The following is an 18,505-nucleotide window of genomic DNA, read 5'->3' on the forward strand; positions in this document are numbered from 1 at the left end:
TGAAAAATTCCCCTATTTTTATTCATTGTAGAAGAAAAGTCCAAATAAAACCTGTAATAAGACAAGAGACTTTTGTCTGGCAGATTTTACAGTGAAATGAAGCACGCTTTTTTTTTTCTTCTTCTTCTCTCTTTTTTAAAAAGTTTGTGCATGTATTAGTTTTAACATTTAGGAAAATGAGAGGCAAGTGTTGATATCCATATGTTGCACCTGAAATTGTTTTATGAACTTTCTGGAACTGACAGGTATTTAAATGGCCAATGTCACTCTAAGGGGTGTGTGTGTGCATATAAAGTATATTTATTTTCCTTTTAGAGTACAGCTTACTTAGTATTGCTAAATCATTTTCTTAATGAGTTGGATGTAAATATTGTTTGGTAGCAAGTGGTGATGATTCTGAATTTTTCTATTCAGAAGATTCACAGAGCTGTGTAATTTGGCAGTTTTTGCATAAAGTGGCTTAACCCGCACTGCAGTCTGTTTTTGTCTGTAAGGTATATTTTAAGATAATGTCTTTAATAGGTATGATCAAGAATAATACAAATAGATCGCTCTAAAAAAATTGCTTAAAAAGTTGCTTGTGGAATTAAGCCTGCCTTGTTCATGCTGCTTTTATTTAAAAAACAAAACCAGAAAACCCCGACAAGAAAAGTGAACCCATATGGCTTATGACAAATCATGAGATGTATGACTCAAGGTGTCAGCTAGTTGTAGCTTTGGAATATGTCACAGCTGACTTGTTTTATTTACTTTAGATTTTGTGCATTTGTGGATATGTGTAAAATTGAAAGGTGTTAAGCAGGATAAAATTATGGTTAATTGTATTACATAAGTTGTTTTAATATATCTGGTTAAACCAGAACATCACTGATTATTAATCTTTTAGAGAGACAAACTCAGTTTCCACGTAAATAGAAAATTGGTTTCTGATGAAACTATACGAAAGGCAATGCTTAATTGAGTTTTTGATCCATTGGATAGCCGTGAAGGAGAATAAAAGCTAAGGAAATGGATGAGGGTTGTTGGTGGCAGCAACTGTGCATAGCTTAGTTGCTGCTTAGGGCTATCTGCTTTTTTGGAGGGAGCACTCAACTGCATTTCGACTGTGATTTCTTCCCTCTCTCATAGAGTGAAAGAAGTCTGTTTCATTTGTATGTTATGTATAAAAAAAATGAATCAGGCTCGCAAGTTCCAAGCTTGGCAGTTTATTTTTTGCTACTCTTCTAACAGTGTGTGCATGTCTGATGACATTAAACTTACTCATCCTAAAATAAATCTGTAGAATTAATTGTAAATTTTAACTATTACTTAGATAATATCTTAAATTCTTTAAAAAGCCTTTTTCTTTGTTTTACCTTATGTGAATTTAAGTCATTTGACTTCTAGATAGATAGGTAACTTGAAAGGTCTCCTACAAAGGTAATATACCACACAAGGTAATATACTCGAGAAGAGTAGCAGAAGACGAACCTTCTCCTTCACTAGGAGGTTGACATGGTGGGAGGGAAAACTCACTCTAGTGTAAGCAAGGCTTTTTCAAAGCCTCAGTTTCAGACATCAGCACTTATGCTGACAAATTGCTGGAATACATAGAGTGATTACGTTGTGTCAGCAAGATAGAAGCACATTTGATGAAGAATAAGGTAGATTCTGCTTAATTGTGTATAGTACAGAAACATTATTCTTCTTAAAATGTCTATCATGACTTTCTGCAGTTGCAGAATAACGAAACATCCAAAGCTTTTACTGCAGTAATTTTTGCTGCAAAATGAAACCATGTAGACAAATTTCAGACAGACAAAAGGATTAAACTGCTACATGTCAAGTTCTGTACTAGAATTGAAGAAAATTGAGTTTTTATCCTCCCTATTAATTTTACTCTTTTAAATATTTCTTATACTTTAAGCTGGCAGTAGCAGTTTTATGTATTTAAAATGCTATTTCTTAATTTAAGGATTTATGTTAACCAGATTTTACTGTAGTCACTTGCATATATTTTAAAGCTATTTCATACCAAAAGATGATCTTTCTGATCTATAATTTTAGTAGTTCAAAAGAACACATGAAATGAGTTTTGTATGGGCAGTCAGTAGTGCTGGATTGATGTTATTAATCAAGTGATAATGAGAAGATCTGTTGGTGATGATAGGAGCTTATTTTAGTGCTGTGCAGTTGAAAACTGAGTAATGTACAAAACCTGATCTGAGAATGTTTCTCTTACTGGTACAAATTCGTGTCGACAGTGTAATAGAGGAACATGTATACCGATTGTAAAATTGAATTACTTTAAACCAATGCTTTGATTTAAAAGGCTTAGATTTAAAGATTCCAATTGTAGAGCATCTCCCAGGCCTCATAACGTATGTGAGTTGAGGAGGAATGCTTTTGTGTGTGTGATGAGTACTGTGTCTTATCCAAAATTGTGTTACTTATTTAGTGTATTTGAATCTTCCAAGAAATATGTACGTGTTACTGTCCCTGTAATTCTTGTCTCATAGTAATTTGAAATGACCAGAAAACTAAACATAATATTGAACATATTTTTTTTTTACATTTCGTTCCTTGTTATTGTAAAGCAGCTTAATATTCTGTGTCTAACTGCTTTAAAGTCAAAAAATAGTAAATACCAACAACTCTCTGTACAAGTGGCATACTATGAATGGAATTAATTGGGACCAGCTGGAAAGAGTTACGTACTTAAGGTCATTTTCTGTTTTTATGCCTTATATACACTCTTTTTCTTAAGAATTTGTGTAGCAAACTGGAAAAAAGATCAAATAAATTCTTCGAAAATGTTTGTTCTTTATTAAATGCTTTCTTTGTTTTTTCATATAATAGGTGAAATACTATAGACACTTGGCACCAGATCACTTGCTTCAAATATGCCATCGACTCGGACCACTTCTAGAGCAAGAAATTCCCCAAAGTGTCCCTGGAGTGCAGACATTATTAGGAGCTGGCAGACAGTCTTTGCTTCGTACAAACAAAAGTATGAAAATTCCATGAGATTTTTGAGAATTTTAATTTTTTTCATCCTTTTTATGCACTTTTCTCATGCAATAAAATGGTTTATATTTTTGTATAATTCTTTTGAAACAGGTTGCAAACATGTTGTGTGGAAAGGATCGGCTCTTGCTGCATTACATTGTGGAAGGCCTCCAGAGTCACCTGTCAATTATGGTAGTCCACCTAGTATAGGTAAGTCAGTTTTATGATGGCATTGACATTGTAATACCTAACTCCTAGGGTAATTGATTACTGTGATGATGAGAGCTAAGTAGTAATTCCATTTATGTTTGTCCTTGTTTGTGTTGTACTTTGTATTCAGTGTTGTTTTTGTTAGGATGTTGTGTTGTCGTATTTACTAGTTTGTTCATGGAAAAAGTGTGTATTGTAAATGCATGTACCAGTTCTGCTTGGAAGCTAATTATTGTTATTAAACTTATCTTTGTGGTATGAAATTGGATATAATATCTTCCAACAGCAAAAACATACAAATAAAATGTTAAAGATTTAATAATGCTTTCAATTTTAAAAAAGTAGTTAATACAGTGGAAAAATCTAAGAACAGCATGATCCTTTCCCATTGTTGGGGAGAGTTAGTCACATAGACTTCTAATGCTTTCCTTTGAAAAATTTGAGTGTCTTGGAGAAGTGATTCTTTCTGTTCTTTGGTCCATCCACTAATTTTGTAGCTGTGCTGTAGTTTGCTGTGCTAAATCACGAAGCATGCATGTGCTGTCTGTGCAATTGGAAAAAATGAAAGAAGCTGGAGTTCAGAGGGGTATCCTTCTGCCCTTCTTTCCACTTGTCTTTTGTAGTTACGATAGCTCTTATTGGTAACTTCGCCACTGATGTGGGTTCTGTTAACTTTCAACCTTCTAATAAGAAAATATATTTTCCTGGGTTTAATTGCTAGGAGAATCAAAGGACATGCAGTATTTTAGGGGTTTCTTTAATGTATATCCTTTTTCTTTTATCATGGACAAGGCAGGAAAACTCTGCAAAAGCACTTGTTTTTGCTATTGCTATATTTTCATGCCAATCTTTTCCCTGACCCATGGTGGGAGAAGAGTTAAGAGCAGCGTGGAGACTAAGTGGATTCGGACACCAAAACACCAGTCAGACAGATGTGCACAGTGTTGTAAATTACGTGATTTTCCTGTCCTAAAGGAGAGGTGGTCCAAAGGAGAGGCCAGGCAAGTCAGTGTAGTGGTTCCTAATGCAATTCATGCTGTGCTGTGTGAAGTCCTGGGGCAGGGCCATGGGCACCATTCTGTTTTCTCCCTGGTACTGCTGAAATCTCTGCCTTCTCTTTCTGGAGTCTCTCTTGGAGTCTGTTGCAAGCCTTCCCTAAATGACTGGACAGCAGTGAGTTACAAAATTGAATAGACAATGCTCAATCCTTTACTGATTCATTCACACTGCCTTGGCACCTTACAATTGGATAGCTCAGTCTGCCCCCTCGGAAGTTCTCCACAAGTCTGCAAAGACACATGTGCAACTTTCACAATGATTAACAGGTTGTTTACCTGTAAATTACTCCCCTGTTCTTGCCTACTCTCTTAGAACTAAAGTTCAACCAGACCCAATTCATGCCTGCTGCCAGAGGATACCGTCCTTCTTACTTGTTAGGTTGACAGTGAATGAAGATTTACTCAGCATCTTTTGTAAGGGGTGCTTTGAACTATAATCTGTTTTCTATTAAAACTATGTGTAGCAATAAAAAGCTCTCAAAATACAATGTGTATTAAAACTAGTATTTCTCTAATATTAGGTTAGACAGAGAGTGGCCAGTTTTTTCAAAAAAATGCCTAAATTGCCTAAATATGCAAAAAAAAGTGTGCTTGAGAATTTTTCTAAATTCTCTGAGGCGATCAAGCATTGAACTATTACCAAAAAAAGACCCCCCCCCCCCAAACAACAAAAAACATAACAAAGAGTGATTAGTCAAAAAGAGGTATGAAACAGGGAAACTTGAGCCTCTTCTCCTGAAAGTCATTGAGGCACTTGTTTAGTCACTGTAAAGTATAAACACCATTTAATATCCAGACTAAGAGGAAAAGAGCATCCATAGAAACTTTCTTTACATTTCATGATCAGTTTTATAGTAGTGATACACAGGAATATTTTTATCACACAAAGCAAGAACTTCTGGAGTGTAATACAGTATTCCTTATTAGGCACAGGAGCTCTTTTTGTAATACACTGGAGGCTAAGTACCTGGGAAACTTCTAAAGATGAATGAAGGAGTTGTGATACCTTGAAGAGCAGGTATTTCTGCAGCAGCAGGTTTCTGGACCTCCTTGGAACAAAATAAAGTGTTTATGGAAGCACAAAATCTCTGAACCATGCTTTAATACATTACTGTGATAAAAGATACATTGATAAAAGACACAACTTTTGTCTTAGCAAAAAAAGAGAAGACTGACGATAATAGTGGGTGAACTACTGAGTAGCATGATACAAATCTGCAATTACGTGCTTTTGAGAGCAGAGGCATTAAACATAGTAACTGATAAACTTCCCAATGTTTGAGCTCCTTTTGGAGGCTGTTGTTAGCCTGTAAAATTTCCATGAATTGGGAAATATTAAAAAAAGAGGAGTTCAATTTGGGCTACTTAGATTATTTCTAGGGCTGAAAAAAAAACTGAAAATCAAGTTTTAAAATGTTTACACTACAGCTAGGGAATTATGGTTTTGTCAGCAGCTTCAGCAGAAGCATTTTGCAGCTAACAAGCCTTGAACATAACTGGTAAAGCCCTGCCAACTTTCACCTGGTAGAACGGCAAAATATTTGGTGTTCTTGTAGGCTTTTTGTGTATTTTAAAGGACAAGCTGCATGCTTTCTATGATATTATTTCTGTAGGTGTTTGGGATATAGGAAGAGAAACATGACTTTGTGGGGTGTTCAGAAGTGAGTTTTCAGAACTTGTGGTGATGATATGGGTATTGGTCAGAAGTGATTACTTAAACCCTTATGTAGCATGTGCATCTGTTTAATGTTTTTATTTAGAGTTTTTATTCTGATATTCATATAAAGAGTCATTTCTGTATTATATTTTAAGAGATGAGGAGAAATACACTTATTGCTGAGTAATTCTCCTCTTGAGTGGTCATGTTTTGGTTTGAAGATTGTAAACTTGGAAAAATCTTGGGCTAGATCAGCAATCTTTTCTGCAAGGTGACTGGAGACCTGAGACTTAGAAAGTTGTTTTCTTTAGTAGTGGTTGTCTTAGCATCTTCTATACTTGAGAATGTGTTTTTAAACATGATGAAGTCAGATGAAAGAGGAAATGGATTATTTTGCATTGTACCATAGCTTGCACAAAAAAGGGGTGTGTGGGGGGAAACTGTATGAAATCCATAGCAGCTGTATTTCAGAGAGATTTGTAGGTTTGCCGTAGTAGACGGGCTCCTAGTTTCAGCCCCTAACTTTCAGCCACTTTTTAGGGAAGAACAAGGCTTTCTAAAGACATAGATGTTTTCTTTGCTTTTGATTAACCCTGTTGTGAAGCACTGTTTATTTGCACTGAATCCTTTTTGAACCATTGAGATAAATCTTTCTACTGAAGAGCTGTTTAGGTTTTTGGATGTCTGGTTCAGAACTGTGTGTTGAAGCATTTTTCTCTGATTTATCCTGTTCTATTCTGATCCTTTCAATGAAATAATGAACTGGAATCACACTTCTTTTATAAATCGAGCTTGATAATTTCATTCTGTTTCTTTAAATAACTTCCACTTTTGTCCTGAAAAGGCTGTGTTTTGTAGATTTGTCTAGCAGATTTCAGAAACTGTTACTCTTCAGGCTGTATGTATTTCAGGTAGAGAGCCCACTAACAATTGAGGAACAGAAAAGATCCTGAAGCATTTCTAGCTTGTGCAGACTTTCTTTTCCCCCCCTTCATTTGCATTTCACTAAACGTACAGCTATATTCACTGGTTTCTAGCCTGCTGAACAGGTATAATTATGATGCTGATGAGAGATTCTTCAAAATTAAAATCATGTGCATGTTCTGCCAGCTGCCTTGTAGGTAGCTGGTTTATCTGCAGTTAAAATATGTCTGTACAAATATGTACTTCTCTAGGAAACTAGAATCATGGAATGGTAAGGTTGGAAAGGACCTCTGGAGATCATCTAATCCAACCTTCAAACTATTAGAACTCTATGTAGAATATTAAAAAATGGAGTAGTCTATGTCCAATTGATACTGCCTGTGCAAAATACCAGCCTTGTAAAAAGCTGCTGAAGAAGTAGAAAAGGGTTAAAATTACAGGCTAGGCCACTTGATCTCAATTTCTCTAGAAACAATGGAACAAATAAGATACTAGTTACAGACATTAGAAGATAGTATGTAAGGAAAAAGGAGTTGTCCCAAAAAAAAAAAAAAAAAAAAAAAAAAAAAAAAACACACATCAGGCCAAAATAAATCATGTCAGGTAAAAAGAATAAGGAATTATTAAGAATAAAAATGAAGAATAAAAAGACCTGAAAGCCTTTCCTTGTGCCACTTTGTTTTGTTAAAGATTCCTTCTTCTTGAATGCAGAAACAGAAAAGGGGTTCTTTCCATTTGTTTTTATGAACTGCTGAAAAAGCATAGAACTAAAGTGTCAAGTTAGATCCTCTTGGGGAAGCTGGTCATTCAGGTGAGAGATCCAGAATGAGATTGGCTGCTCTTTCCTGACAGTGAAGAATGTTACTCCTGATCAATGAATATATCTGCATCTGAAAAATACTGTTTCATGGGCTTGCTGCACAGTCCACTTTGAGAAGAGTTCTTAGGTATTTTGCCCATGTTTCTCTGAGTTTCTTTATTGAACATTGCTGCTGTTAGTTCTAAACAGAGTATGATGCTCTAAAAGAGATATTTTAGAAATTTACTGATCAGTTCTTCAGGCCTAAAAGCTAACCTAAGTGCTTTGTGTAACTGTATTATTATTTGAATTATAGCAAAATCTAAGCCAAAAGAATAACTTTAAAGTTCTGAGCATTAGAAATACAGTAAACTTATGTTAAGGGATCTGTATGAAGTAAACAGTTGCTCATATTTAGTCAAATCTAAAGTGAGTTATACTAAAACAATACCTTCTTATGCAAGAAGTGTGTGTAGAAGTCTTGCGGTAACAATAATTTAAGTCAAATGTGAACTGAACAAATGCCTACTGAAAGTAAGCAGGACTGCATTGAAATCAGGAAATAGCTTGGAAATGATTGTAACAACTTTTGTTACTCTACATCTTTTTAAAGATACCACCTTTTACATCTCTGAATTGGTAAGGGTTGGCGGTTACTTTCATTTAACAAGTCAATTCTGTGTCAAGTTTTGAGATGTATATAGAATTTTTATCTCTTCAGAGACGACACTCCAATGAGGAGTCACTGTGTTTTTACCTTCATGAAATGCTCTGAGACAGAGTGCCTTGATCAAGGTCCTAGCTTCACCCATTCAGATAGGTGACAGTCAGTGGTAAGGCAGAAAGCTTAAGAGTACTGCATAGCATTTAGAAATTAAACAGAAATATGGTAGGAGGGTAAACATCAATTCAAGATGCTCTTTTTGATTTTGGACATCTTGAAAGAAGGGGGAAAAGCTAAATGCATAACACAGTGTTACTAGCTTAAAGAGTGAAAGGAGGAGTCTGGCAGACTTGTTTTTTTGTTTTAATTGAGAACTCTAAATGCACTAAATTTTATTCATTAGAGAGGTCCAGCCTCAACAGTTATGAAACTCAGTTCAGTATGAGTAAGTCGTAAGTGAAGGATGCTCTTCAGGCATCATCCCAGGCTTGTACTAGTTCTGGTCCCATTTTTTTTCTGACTAGAAGGGGATGATGTTGGTTTCTTTTCTTTAGGGTAGTACTTTTGTTAATTAAATACAACTTCAGAAAGAAAGAAAGAAAATGAAAGATAAGCCATAATAATTTTAGGTATACTTTATTTATTTATTTATTTATTTTTCTTTTTCTTGTAATGTAAGTGGTACTTGGTAAAATACTGGATTTGGCTTATTACTGACCAAAGCAGTTTTCTCTCCCTGCCTTTAAAGGCATATTTCATATTCTATTGTAAGACCATATAAATAAGGCATGTGACTTCAATAAAACTAAAATAAGAAAGCCTGATCAGCTAGCTTCACTATTAAATGTCAAATCAAAATGTCACCTGGGACTAAGTCATGGATTGTCATGCAGTGTTGCAGAACAACCACTTGGTAACATCTCTTGATTTTTGTTTTGTTTTGTTTTTCCTTTTTAAGCAGGATTTTATACATGTGTGAGTAACAGACAGGCTTTCAAAGCTAAGTTAATTCTGCTTCCCTTAATTGGCCAGGCTTGAGATGTGTTGGATGGAGTTATTTCTGTGCAGTGAGTCCTCTTCACACTGCCCTTGCAGTGGGGGAGAAGTCTGTTGTGCAGGTTTGTTTGTTCTTCCTTCCAACCCTTACTTCCCTTCGTGTTAGATGGCTCACTATAAGGCTCAACTAGCCCTCTGTAACTTTTCCTTCGGTACAGTTCATGTCCTTGTTTTCTCACTTACAATGCATGGTTAGTGCTTTGCACTGCAGCTGTTGAACTGCTTGTATTTTTACTGCATTCTGTGACTGGATGAGCACTTTTGCTCATAGTGACACAACTTTGTTGGGCCAAGCAAAGACAAAAAACTACTAACATGGCTAAAGCAAGATAGATGCTAGACTTGCTGTTACGGGAGTTTCTGAAATAATTTTTTTGTAAATAGATAAAAATCAAGCTAAAATAAGGTAAAGACCAGACAAGGCCTGACAAGTCATGAGGCCATGTACAGGTAATGATTGTTTGTTATAAAACCAAAAGGCATTATTATTATTATTTATTGTTATTGGCAGTTGGTGGCCTTTCTGACCTTGGTTGGAATCAGAATTATGAATTTTAATTGTTCTGCTGCAGGACCTATTTTTGAGACACAGCTGTTTGTAATTTTTATCTGAACTCTGGAGGAAAAAAATAAATATAATTGTGCTGGCGAAGTGTGCAAGTGACACATTGGAGTAGTAGATGTTAGGAATAAAAAATGGGAATAGGTCAGTGAAATAAATCAAACTGAATCACTTGGCAAAGTGAATGTGGGTAAACATATATACAGTTAAATGAAAGGTCATCTCTAAGAACAATGATGCATGTGAGAATTTGGTTCAACAGAACAGTCCAAGAAGTCTTAAAAATAATCTCTTAATGGATGGACTGTTCGAACCTGTGGGAGATTATGATTTTTTTTCCAAATTACAAGATGTTGGGTAACAATTTTCTTCCTCATAAATGCTTACTGTTAAATTCATTGACAGATGAGGACATCTCTGAAAATGAAAATTTTAGCTAAAGCTTTTTTTCCAATTGTGAGCCGTAGGTTCACATCAAGGTATTACTAGAAGTTGATTTCCAAGCAGCCATCTGCATCTTAAGAGTAAACAAAATGTAACTTTTGAATAGGTCAAGATTATTGTGTAAGCTCACTTCATTGTTATAACAAAGACCTTTCTAATCTTTTTTTTTTAACTGTAGGATGAGTAGTCAGAAGCAGAAACTGGCTTTTTTTTTCTTTTCTCTATGAACTCATCTTGATTTCCTGCTGTTCTAAAGTAGACTGTCCTTTGGTAAGGAAAAGATTTGTTGCAAGGCAAATGCAGCTGCATCTTCCTGTTTTCAGGGAGTGGAGAGAGGATATAGTTTAGCCTAAAGCAGGAGCAGCACTGGTTAAAAGTTCCTAACCCCACAGCTGATGACCTCCTCATTCACCAGGCATCTTGAATTAGTCAGCCTTCTTTGAATCTTTGGGCTACATATGCAGTAAATAAAATGGTTCAGGATCATTCTCTTTGCCTGACACCAACAGGTTTGGCAGTTGTCATGCCACTAAGTGCTTTTGCTCTCCGTATAGTCTAGCCACAATCTGTTTTGCCTGTTGTGAGTCTGCATAGGTCAAAGATTGCTCAAACCACTGTTTGAGAGAGTGCTAGTTGGCCTGTGTCAAAACCATGCAATGCCAAAGATTTTTGACTGTTCAGCAGTTAATACTACTGGCTGAACTGACCCTGTAGTTTACTAGCATAAACATAGCTTTGGTCAAATATAAAGAATGAATACCTAACCAGAGTAGTAATGAAAATATCACCAACCTGTCTTGACACTGGCAAATTATTTCATGGGTAGTGCTGTGGACTTTGGGCATGAGTGTGCATTTGTTTTTAATTTTCACATATTCAGAAGTTTGGTCTGAATACATTTTCTGTTTTATCACAGTCCTATGGTATATAAAATGTGTTGTTGTTGCCCTTGTTCCTTCAACCTAAGGATAATATAGAGAGCTATTTGATTCATGTCTATGTATCCATGCCTGCAAACACTATACTCCATTGCTTATCATTATGTGAGTAGCAGTCTAAAAATAATAAAACTGAGCTTTTGAGTAATACTTCTTTCCTGAAGTTCCTGATTGAAGATTTGCATTATGTTGCAACAAAGTGAATTACTGCTCCTGGACCTTTTTAGCATTTTAAACTTACCACAGAAGGGATTTGTGTGTATTTTTATCTATTTAAAAAGTCTCTTAGTCAAACTCAGAATGTAACATCTTTTCCTCCCTCTCTCTCTGTTCCCCTGCCCCCCATTGGAGTAATGTTCTTTGAAACAAAGAGTGATTGTGCCTTGTGAATAGCAGATAAATGTTTGGTTATGTGGACCTCAAAATAGGTTGTACCAGAGAAGATTTGAATGTTTTGCTGATCTGCAATTAGTATCTATCTGAAATACATTACTAAACTACCTCAAATTTATTGATTATATTCTCAAGCTGTCTCAATCCTTCTGAATTTCTCACACTTAGTATAAAGTGAGAAGCATACATTTGGGCATTTAAAATCAGATGTTTAATGTGTTGTAACTTCATGCTCTGCCTTGCTCTTTGGTACTTTTTTAATACATATTTGTATCATAGAGTACTCTTGTATTATATTTTTCCCTGATTAAAGTATGGGCAATGGTAAAATGAGAGAATTACTATAATAAGCTGTGCATAGTAAGAGGTCTAGGGGTGAAATGAATTTTCCATTTTGGACAAGCATTTTAATAGTTTATGAACCCAATGTAAATGCTGTCTTTTCTTTTCCTCCCTCCCCTTTGCCTCCCCTGTCCCCCCATTTGGTAGTGGATACCTTGTTTTCAAGAAAACTAAATGGGAAGTACAAACTTGAACGCCTTGTTCCAACTGCAGTCTATCAGCATATGAAGATGCACAAACGAATTTTAGGACACTTATCTTCTGTATACTGTGTAACCTTTGATCGGACTGGCAGGAGAATATTTACTGTAAGTACAAAAATCTTTATTTTCTCTAGAATCATTATTTACATATAGATGGCATGTCATTTAAATTTTTGCCAAGAACTGGCTATGCTGATGTGCATCAAAATCAGGTAAATGTCTTGCTACTGCTGTTCTCATATTTCCTTTTTTTAAGGAGTACATAACATGTCTTAAAGCCAAATAAAATACTGATTTCTGATCCATGTAGTTCAGTAAGAAAGCTCAGATTATTTTGGATGGAAAGATCTGACCTTCTGTAGATTTTTCTCTCCTGGAAGTTACTCTGTAGCAAAACATAGACAAAAGAATGGACCATCACCACAGGATTTGATTAAGAGTTCAGGGAGAATAAACAATATATAATTGCAGATGATTTTTTTTCTATATGTTTTGTTAAATTAAAAACCTGACTAGTAACAGTCTGGTGATACACGTAGATTTTGTACAGTGTATTGATAGAAACTGGAAAGCTGAAAACTAGTGTGGTAATAAATACTGGTTCATGGCAAGTTGTCTTTGAGATTCCTGGAACTAGTTTTCGGACTAGTGTTCATAGTATTTGTATTTTAAAAAAGAAATAATACTGGAAAGATGCCTAAAATAAGTACTGAGACTAAAAGTTTCCCAAAGAGTAGGAATTATGATGGAAAAAAAGTACGTGTCAGTGTAATTTGGATTCCTTGGTAAATGGTCACTTTTAGAAAAGCTAAAGGTTATAAATGCACAGCTGATGTCAATCTGGGACACTTCGGCTGCCTTGTTTGCCTTCCCACAAATACTGTATGAAATTGATAACTTTGTGGATTCAGGAGCTCAAGTGTCTTTTTTAACCTCATGACATACTTTAGTGATGTAGGTGGAAATACAGCTCACTTCTACTTTTGCATTGCAGCTCTCCCTTCTAAAATTCTCATAAGATGGTTGTAAATATAATTGTCCTTTTTCCCCAACATTTAGTTTGCTTTGTTGTATGGAGGGAAGGTGATTGCAGGGATGCGACACAGTATTTTGAAACTCTGGTTTATTTGTTCACTTGTTAATTCATGTGTACTAGAAATTTTTTTCATATTTCCTTGTTATTCATTAATGAGCTAAGTCCCTCAATAGTGATGAACATTAAATGTTCCCTACTTTATGCATGATTCACCTGTCAGGAAAAGGGGCTCTCTCTGTCTTACAGGTTTATGACATGGCAGAGTGGATTAATAATTTTAGATGTGCAAGTATAAAAATGTCCTGTGCTCATCATCATCTCCTCTAAATGATAACTTCTGTTGGTGCTTCTTAGGTGAAGTGTGTAAAACTCCTTGATAACTCTTCATTTTCCTGATATTTTCCCATGTTTCTGAAAATCTGTCATCTTTCAGAGATCTACTAAAGTTGTGCATTCCCTAGCTTCTTGCAATCTGATTTAAAAGTGGTTAAAGAGCAATTCCCATGACTGTAACAGTAATTTCTTTCGAAAGGAAAACAGGAGAACCTTAAGTAAAAGCAGGGGGAATTTTGCAGCCCTAGGGCTTTCCTGGTAGTCCTTTGCTGGCAGAAATCCCACTGTCCTAGTGTGATAGCTTGAAGAAATTCTGAGGTTCAAATCATGATGACTTCAATCCATGTGTTAAATAATGCATCTCTAGAAATTAATTGTGGCTTTGGGGGGGATGGGACAGAAGTTCTTGCCTCAACATTCCCTGAAGAATTCAGTTCTGGGGATTTTTGGGGAGACTCTTAAGTGGTTGTTAACAAATGGAAAATAAAGGTGTTCTATTTAATATTCCAGTAAAGTGCAAGTTGTTTTTGCTAGAGTGATGTAGTCAGGAGGACAAACAATGATGAAGTGTCTTACTGTAATTGCATTTAAATAATGAAATGGGGCCGGTTCTTTTCAGTCTTGACCACTGTAATGTCTGCAAATCTCTAGTGTAGCAAGTAGAAAAACAGGAATTATGACCAAAAGAGGTCAGACTGTTTTTTATTCCAGACATGTCTGTAACCAGAATACAAATTTGCATATATTGATAGGGGATCATTCCTGCTCTACATTTTTACTCCAGCGTGGCATTAGTTAAATAAAAGAAGCTGGTTTAGATTTCTAATTAGTTGTAGAAAGTATATCATAGCTGTTTCTTTCCTTCCCTACATCTGAAGGATTGAAAGCCTGTAAATTCAAACTCTATGTTCTGTTTCAAATTAAAATAAAAAAGTGATTTTCAGTATGATTTTTTATTCATACTGATTTAAGAGATGTTACCTTCACTAGGAAGAGGATGCTCTTAAGTTTGTCTAGAGACAGTGAAAACAGGACATTGCAGAGGTTTTCTGCTAGCTAATAGGTCATGCAAAATTTTCTTACAGACTTCACAAGATTGGATTTTTTTGTTTGTTTTTCTTTTTTTAAGGTAAACCTCTTATCTGTTCTTTCTGAGTATTCTAAAATATTCCTAATATGAAAACTGGCTTTATAATTGATTTAAAAATCTACATTACTTTTTTTTTCCTTTTTTTCGCCCACTTGTGAAGACACAACCAAAAGGGCTATCAGCATTAGTGAAGAAAATCTAAATATTTGTGACTGTCTATTTTGGATCTCTTGAAAAATTTGAGGGGCAGAACCCACACTGTGTACTAGAAAAAGGCATTGTAGTCTCTTGTTCTTGCAGAGCACCTGCTACTTAACTTTCTGACCGCAAAGAAGAGTGGCACTCCTTTTCTCAAGCTCTATCCTCCTGTCTTCTTTAAGATACACTTTCTAGAGAATAATAAACAGCAGTATGAAATAGTCTTTATAAAATTCCAATCAAAGATTAATTTGTGCATTTCTTGGCAGTTTTGCTTCTACCTGCAAGTCTGAATAATAGTAGGAGAGTGAACCAGTTCTACTCCATACCTTGGTAACACTGTCATCAGTTCTCTTTTGGTGCTGAACTTGTTCTAGAATTCACTTTTGACAAATGCTTTTAATATGCACATAATTCTTTGCAGTTTTGGACATAACCTTGGAAACATGAGCTGTCGTGTAAGCCAACGTCAAGCTTGTTGGAAAACTGCAACCGTATTTTCGAGCTGTGAACTGTCTCATTTGGTTCACTCACTCCCATGTCCTTTTTGGACCCTGATACTGTTATCTGGCCAAGATACTACAGAACTTAAATTTTACTTTTGTCTTTTTTCTTGCCTTGTTGTTGAGACATGCTAACAGCTGTTTAAGTTTTCTCCACAATAGAGAGGTAAAACACATGCTTCAATAGCTGCTCTGTAGCCAGTGTGTAGTGAACTGGCAGCTTTTGTACTGGTCCTCTTCATTTAACTTACTGTTAAACAGACAGACCTCTTGAGATCTACCCAGGTGGCATTAGGTTGCGGAGTTGTCTTGTGGTTTTTTGCTAATTGTTTTACATCTTCAAGTTACTTAGGTGCAGATGAGTAATAAGTTGATTTCTGTGTAAGTTCCAATTGCCAATGCAGATTTAAGTAATAAAAAAATCTGTTTGCCATCCATCAATTACATTCTGCAAGCAGCTTTTTAGGGATCTCATAAGGCAAGGTTTGGTTTATCAAATGTCTTTTTATTTTCTGCTCTGAATGTTATATCTGTTCATCCAGTAAAATGACTGTAGACTGTAAGCCTGTTAGAAAATCAATATCTTATTTGAAATATTGACCCTTACAATGTGAGGCTAGTCTGTGATGTAAGCAGTTAATACTAATGGCTTGATTCTGTTCTCAGGCATGTACTGCTTTGCATAAGTGAGTGGTTCCTTCACTCACCCCCACAGTCCAAGTGTTTTGGCGGTTCTGATTTCCTGCTTCCCCTCTTCTACTTTCAAATCTCTATTTTGAGGGATGAGGATATTCTTTGTCACCATCTGTTTTCCACCATGCCTTTTGTCTCCTACACTTTCAAGAAAAATGTAGCAGGTTCTTCATACTCTAAATCTCACATTGTGATAACAGTAAAATGGAATGAGTTGATACTATGTTTCAGATCATCAGTGTATTGAGTAGGTAACGTTTTTGCCAGATTTTAGCTAACCTGTTCAGATCCAAAGAGCTGGCAGAGGAATGTGCTTGTAATAAAAATCTGTGGCAAATTTGTATGTTGATTCCTGTTGTGACCTGGAAAATTTTCCATAATCAGTATTTGAGAAGGACAACACAAACATTAGAAGAACCCATAAAAACTTGAAGATAGTACGAGCCCTTACTTTTAGAAGGTGAGGAGAGGGCAGGGAGAATTGCCACTTTAAACACTATTGGGTTTGATGTAGACTTTCAAACTTTACTAGTTTTTTATGTATTTATTTATTAAGTTTGAAATTTATGAAAGTTTTGGAAAACCATGCCCTTGTAGTAAGATACTATGTCATACTTAAGTTGTAGAGCTACTAGCATCTAGTGTAATGAATGGCAAAGGTATAATTTGATCAGTCTGCAGTTTTATCTATGGGGTACGTTTCTTTATTGGAACCTGTTATAACTCTTCTTTATGGAAACAGAAGATAAATTTAGACTAAAATAAAGTACAAATTAACAGAGTAACTTCCCATTAGGACAGTTTTATCAAAGGCTTTGGTGATTTTTGACACTCAAGAATATTTTCATTCAGAAGGGTTGGCTTTTTAAGAGCTAGTCTTCTAAATTACTGAGTTGCAAGCAAAAGTTGAAACACAATGTTTCATATTGTACACTATGCATACAGTCAGGCAGGAGTGAAGGTATTTGTCCCCTAACGTTGTTTCTGCGTTTGCTCCCTGCCTCAGCTACAGAACTTTTCAAGGGAGGTTTGATCCCATGGAGGTAGGAAGGAATTGCCTCACTCTCACTCTTTTGAAGCAGCCTTTCACTTCTTTCACTGAGAGGGAGAAGCATTTTTCCTGGGTGATGGTTTAGGCCCAACTTTTTCTCTGAGTTAAAACATAGTGAGATGAATGCAGGTGAACCCAGAAAGATGTTTTTCCCCTAAATTTACTGTTTTAAAATACTGTTAAATAGTCAGGCTTTTCCTGAAAATCTTTTTAGACATCTTTATCTTTACACACACAAATATTTTTGAATACAGGTCTTTGTCATTTAAGAACAGAGAGGGAGGGATTTCATTCCTTTCTTCCAAGTCTCAGGCCTTCTCCCAACCCAAGATTGGAAGAAGAGAGTACTGTACTTACTTCTGAGGGTTTTTCACCCTGCTTGACTTCCAAATTTTGAATGGACTAACATAAACAAAGACGATATTTCTTTGTGTCTTGCTTTTTAGTTTTGGTTTGAAATTTTCTGCCTAATGCAGATCTGGAAAGCATTGTACTGTGTGTAAATATTGATCTGAATGTGAAATTTGTTTAGTGCATTGTGAAGATGAATAGTTTGCATATTTTCTTGTCAGTTGAAAGTACTGGAGACACTTGTCATGAAAAGTTAATGTGTTAACTTGGGGCATTGGGATGCATGCAAATTTCCAGAAAATGAACCAGTATCTGAAATGCACGAGATGTCAGCTAATCTTCAGTAACTGCTTGTGTTCATGTTCTTGATATGTGGGGAATGTGAAAGTTTACACTATGGTAAGCTAACTCCTTAATAAAATAAAAAAAATATGGGTAAGTGTCTCAAAATTCTGTGGAGTAACTGGCAAGCTGTAAACTTACTTCATGTTTACCTGACGACAAGTGTGTGCATGCACTGTAGTAGCTCCTGAGTACCCAGATAGATGCATTTCACAGATAAAGTTCTTGCATATATAACAGACTTAGTCATGATAATGGGCTAACCCATACCTGGTAAGGATGGGGATTTGTTCTGTTTGGTCACTTTAAGACTTCTCATACTGCTGTAGATCACATGAACTAGATTATCTCTGTATACCACAGAAATGATTGCTCCTTTGCTGACATGATCTTTGTTATTCAAACATCTGAAGAGAGAGTCATCAAAGTCAAGCAGCAAGCTTCATCCCTGCACATCTATTGCATTCTGGTAATGACAAATAAAAGAGTAATCACAAACACAGGGGCCAGAAACTTATGCAGGCACTGAACAAGAGATGGTAGAGAGGGCTTAGGAAAACAACAGCTATGGGTTGATGCTAACATGCTGTACAAAGAGAAGAATTATCCTCTCAGGAACACCTGAGAGGCTAAAACTCTTCTTATTCTCTGAAGAAAAAGATAGGTGTTG

At 35.8% G+C, this 18,505-nt stretch overlaps 1 protein-coding gene across 2 annotated transcripts in view; it reads left to right on the forward strand.

The window, feature by feature from the left end:
* Nucleotides 1-18,505, forward strand: part of PHIP (pleckstrin homology domain interacting protein) — a 111,710-nt gene that overhangs the window by 8,118 nt on the left and 85,087 nt on the right. For both annotated transcript variants that reach the window (XM_062572826.1, XM_062572827.1), the window contains exons 5-7: nucleotides 2,839-2,989; nucleotides 3,100-3,198; nucleotides 12,183-12,343. In XM_062572826.1, the coding sequence (XP_062428810.1) occupies nucleotides 2,839-2,989; nucleotides 3,100-3,198; nucleotides 12,183-12,343 (411 nt within the window). The remainder of the gene's footprint in view (nucleotides 1-2,838; nucleotides 2,990-3,099; nucleotides 3,199-12,182; nucleotides 12,344-18,505) is intronic.

Source organism: Rhea pennata, chromosome 3, assembly GCF_028389875.1.
Source record: "Rhea pennata isolate bPtePen1 chromosome 3, bPtePen1.pri, whole genome shotgun sequence".
NCBI lineage: Eukaryota > Metazoa > Chordata > Aves > Rheiformes > Rheidae > Rhea > Rhea pennata.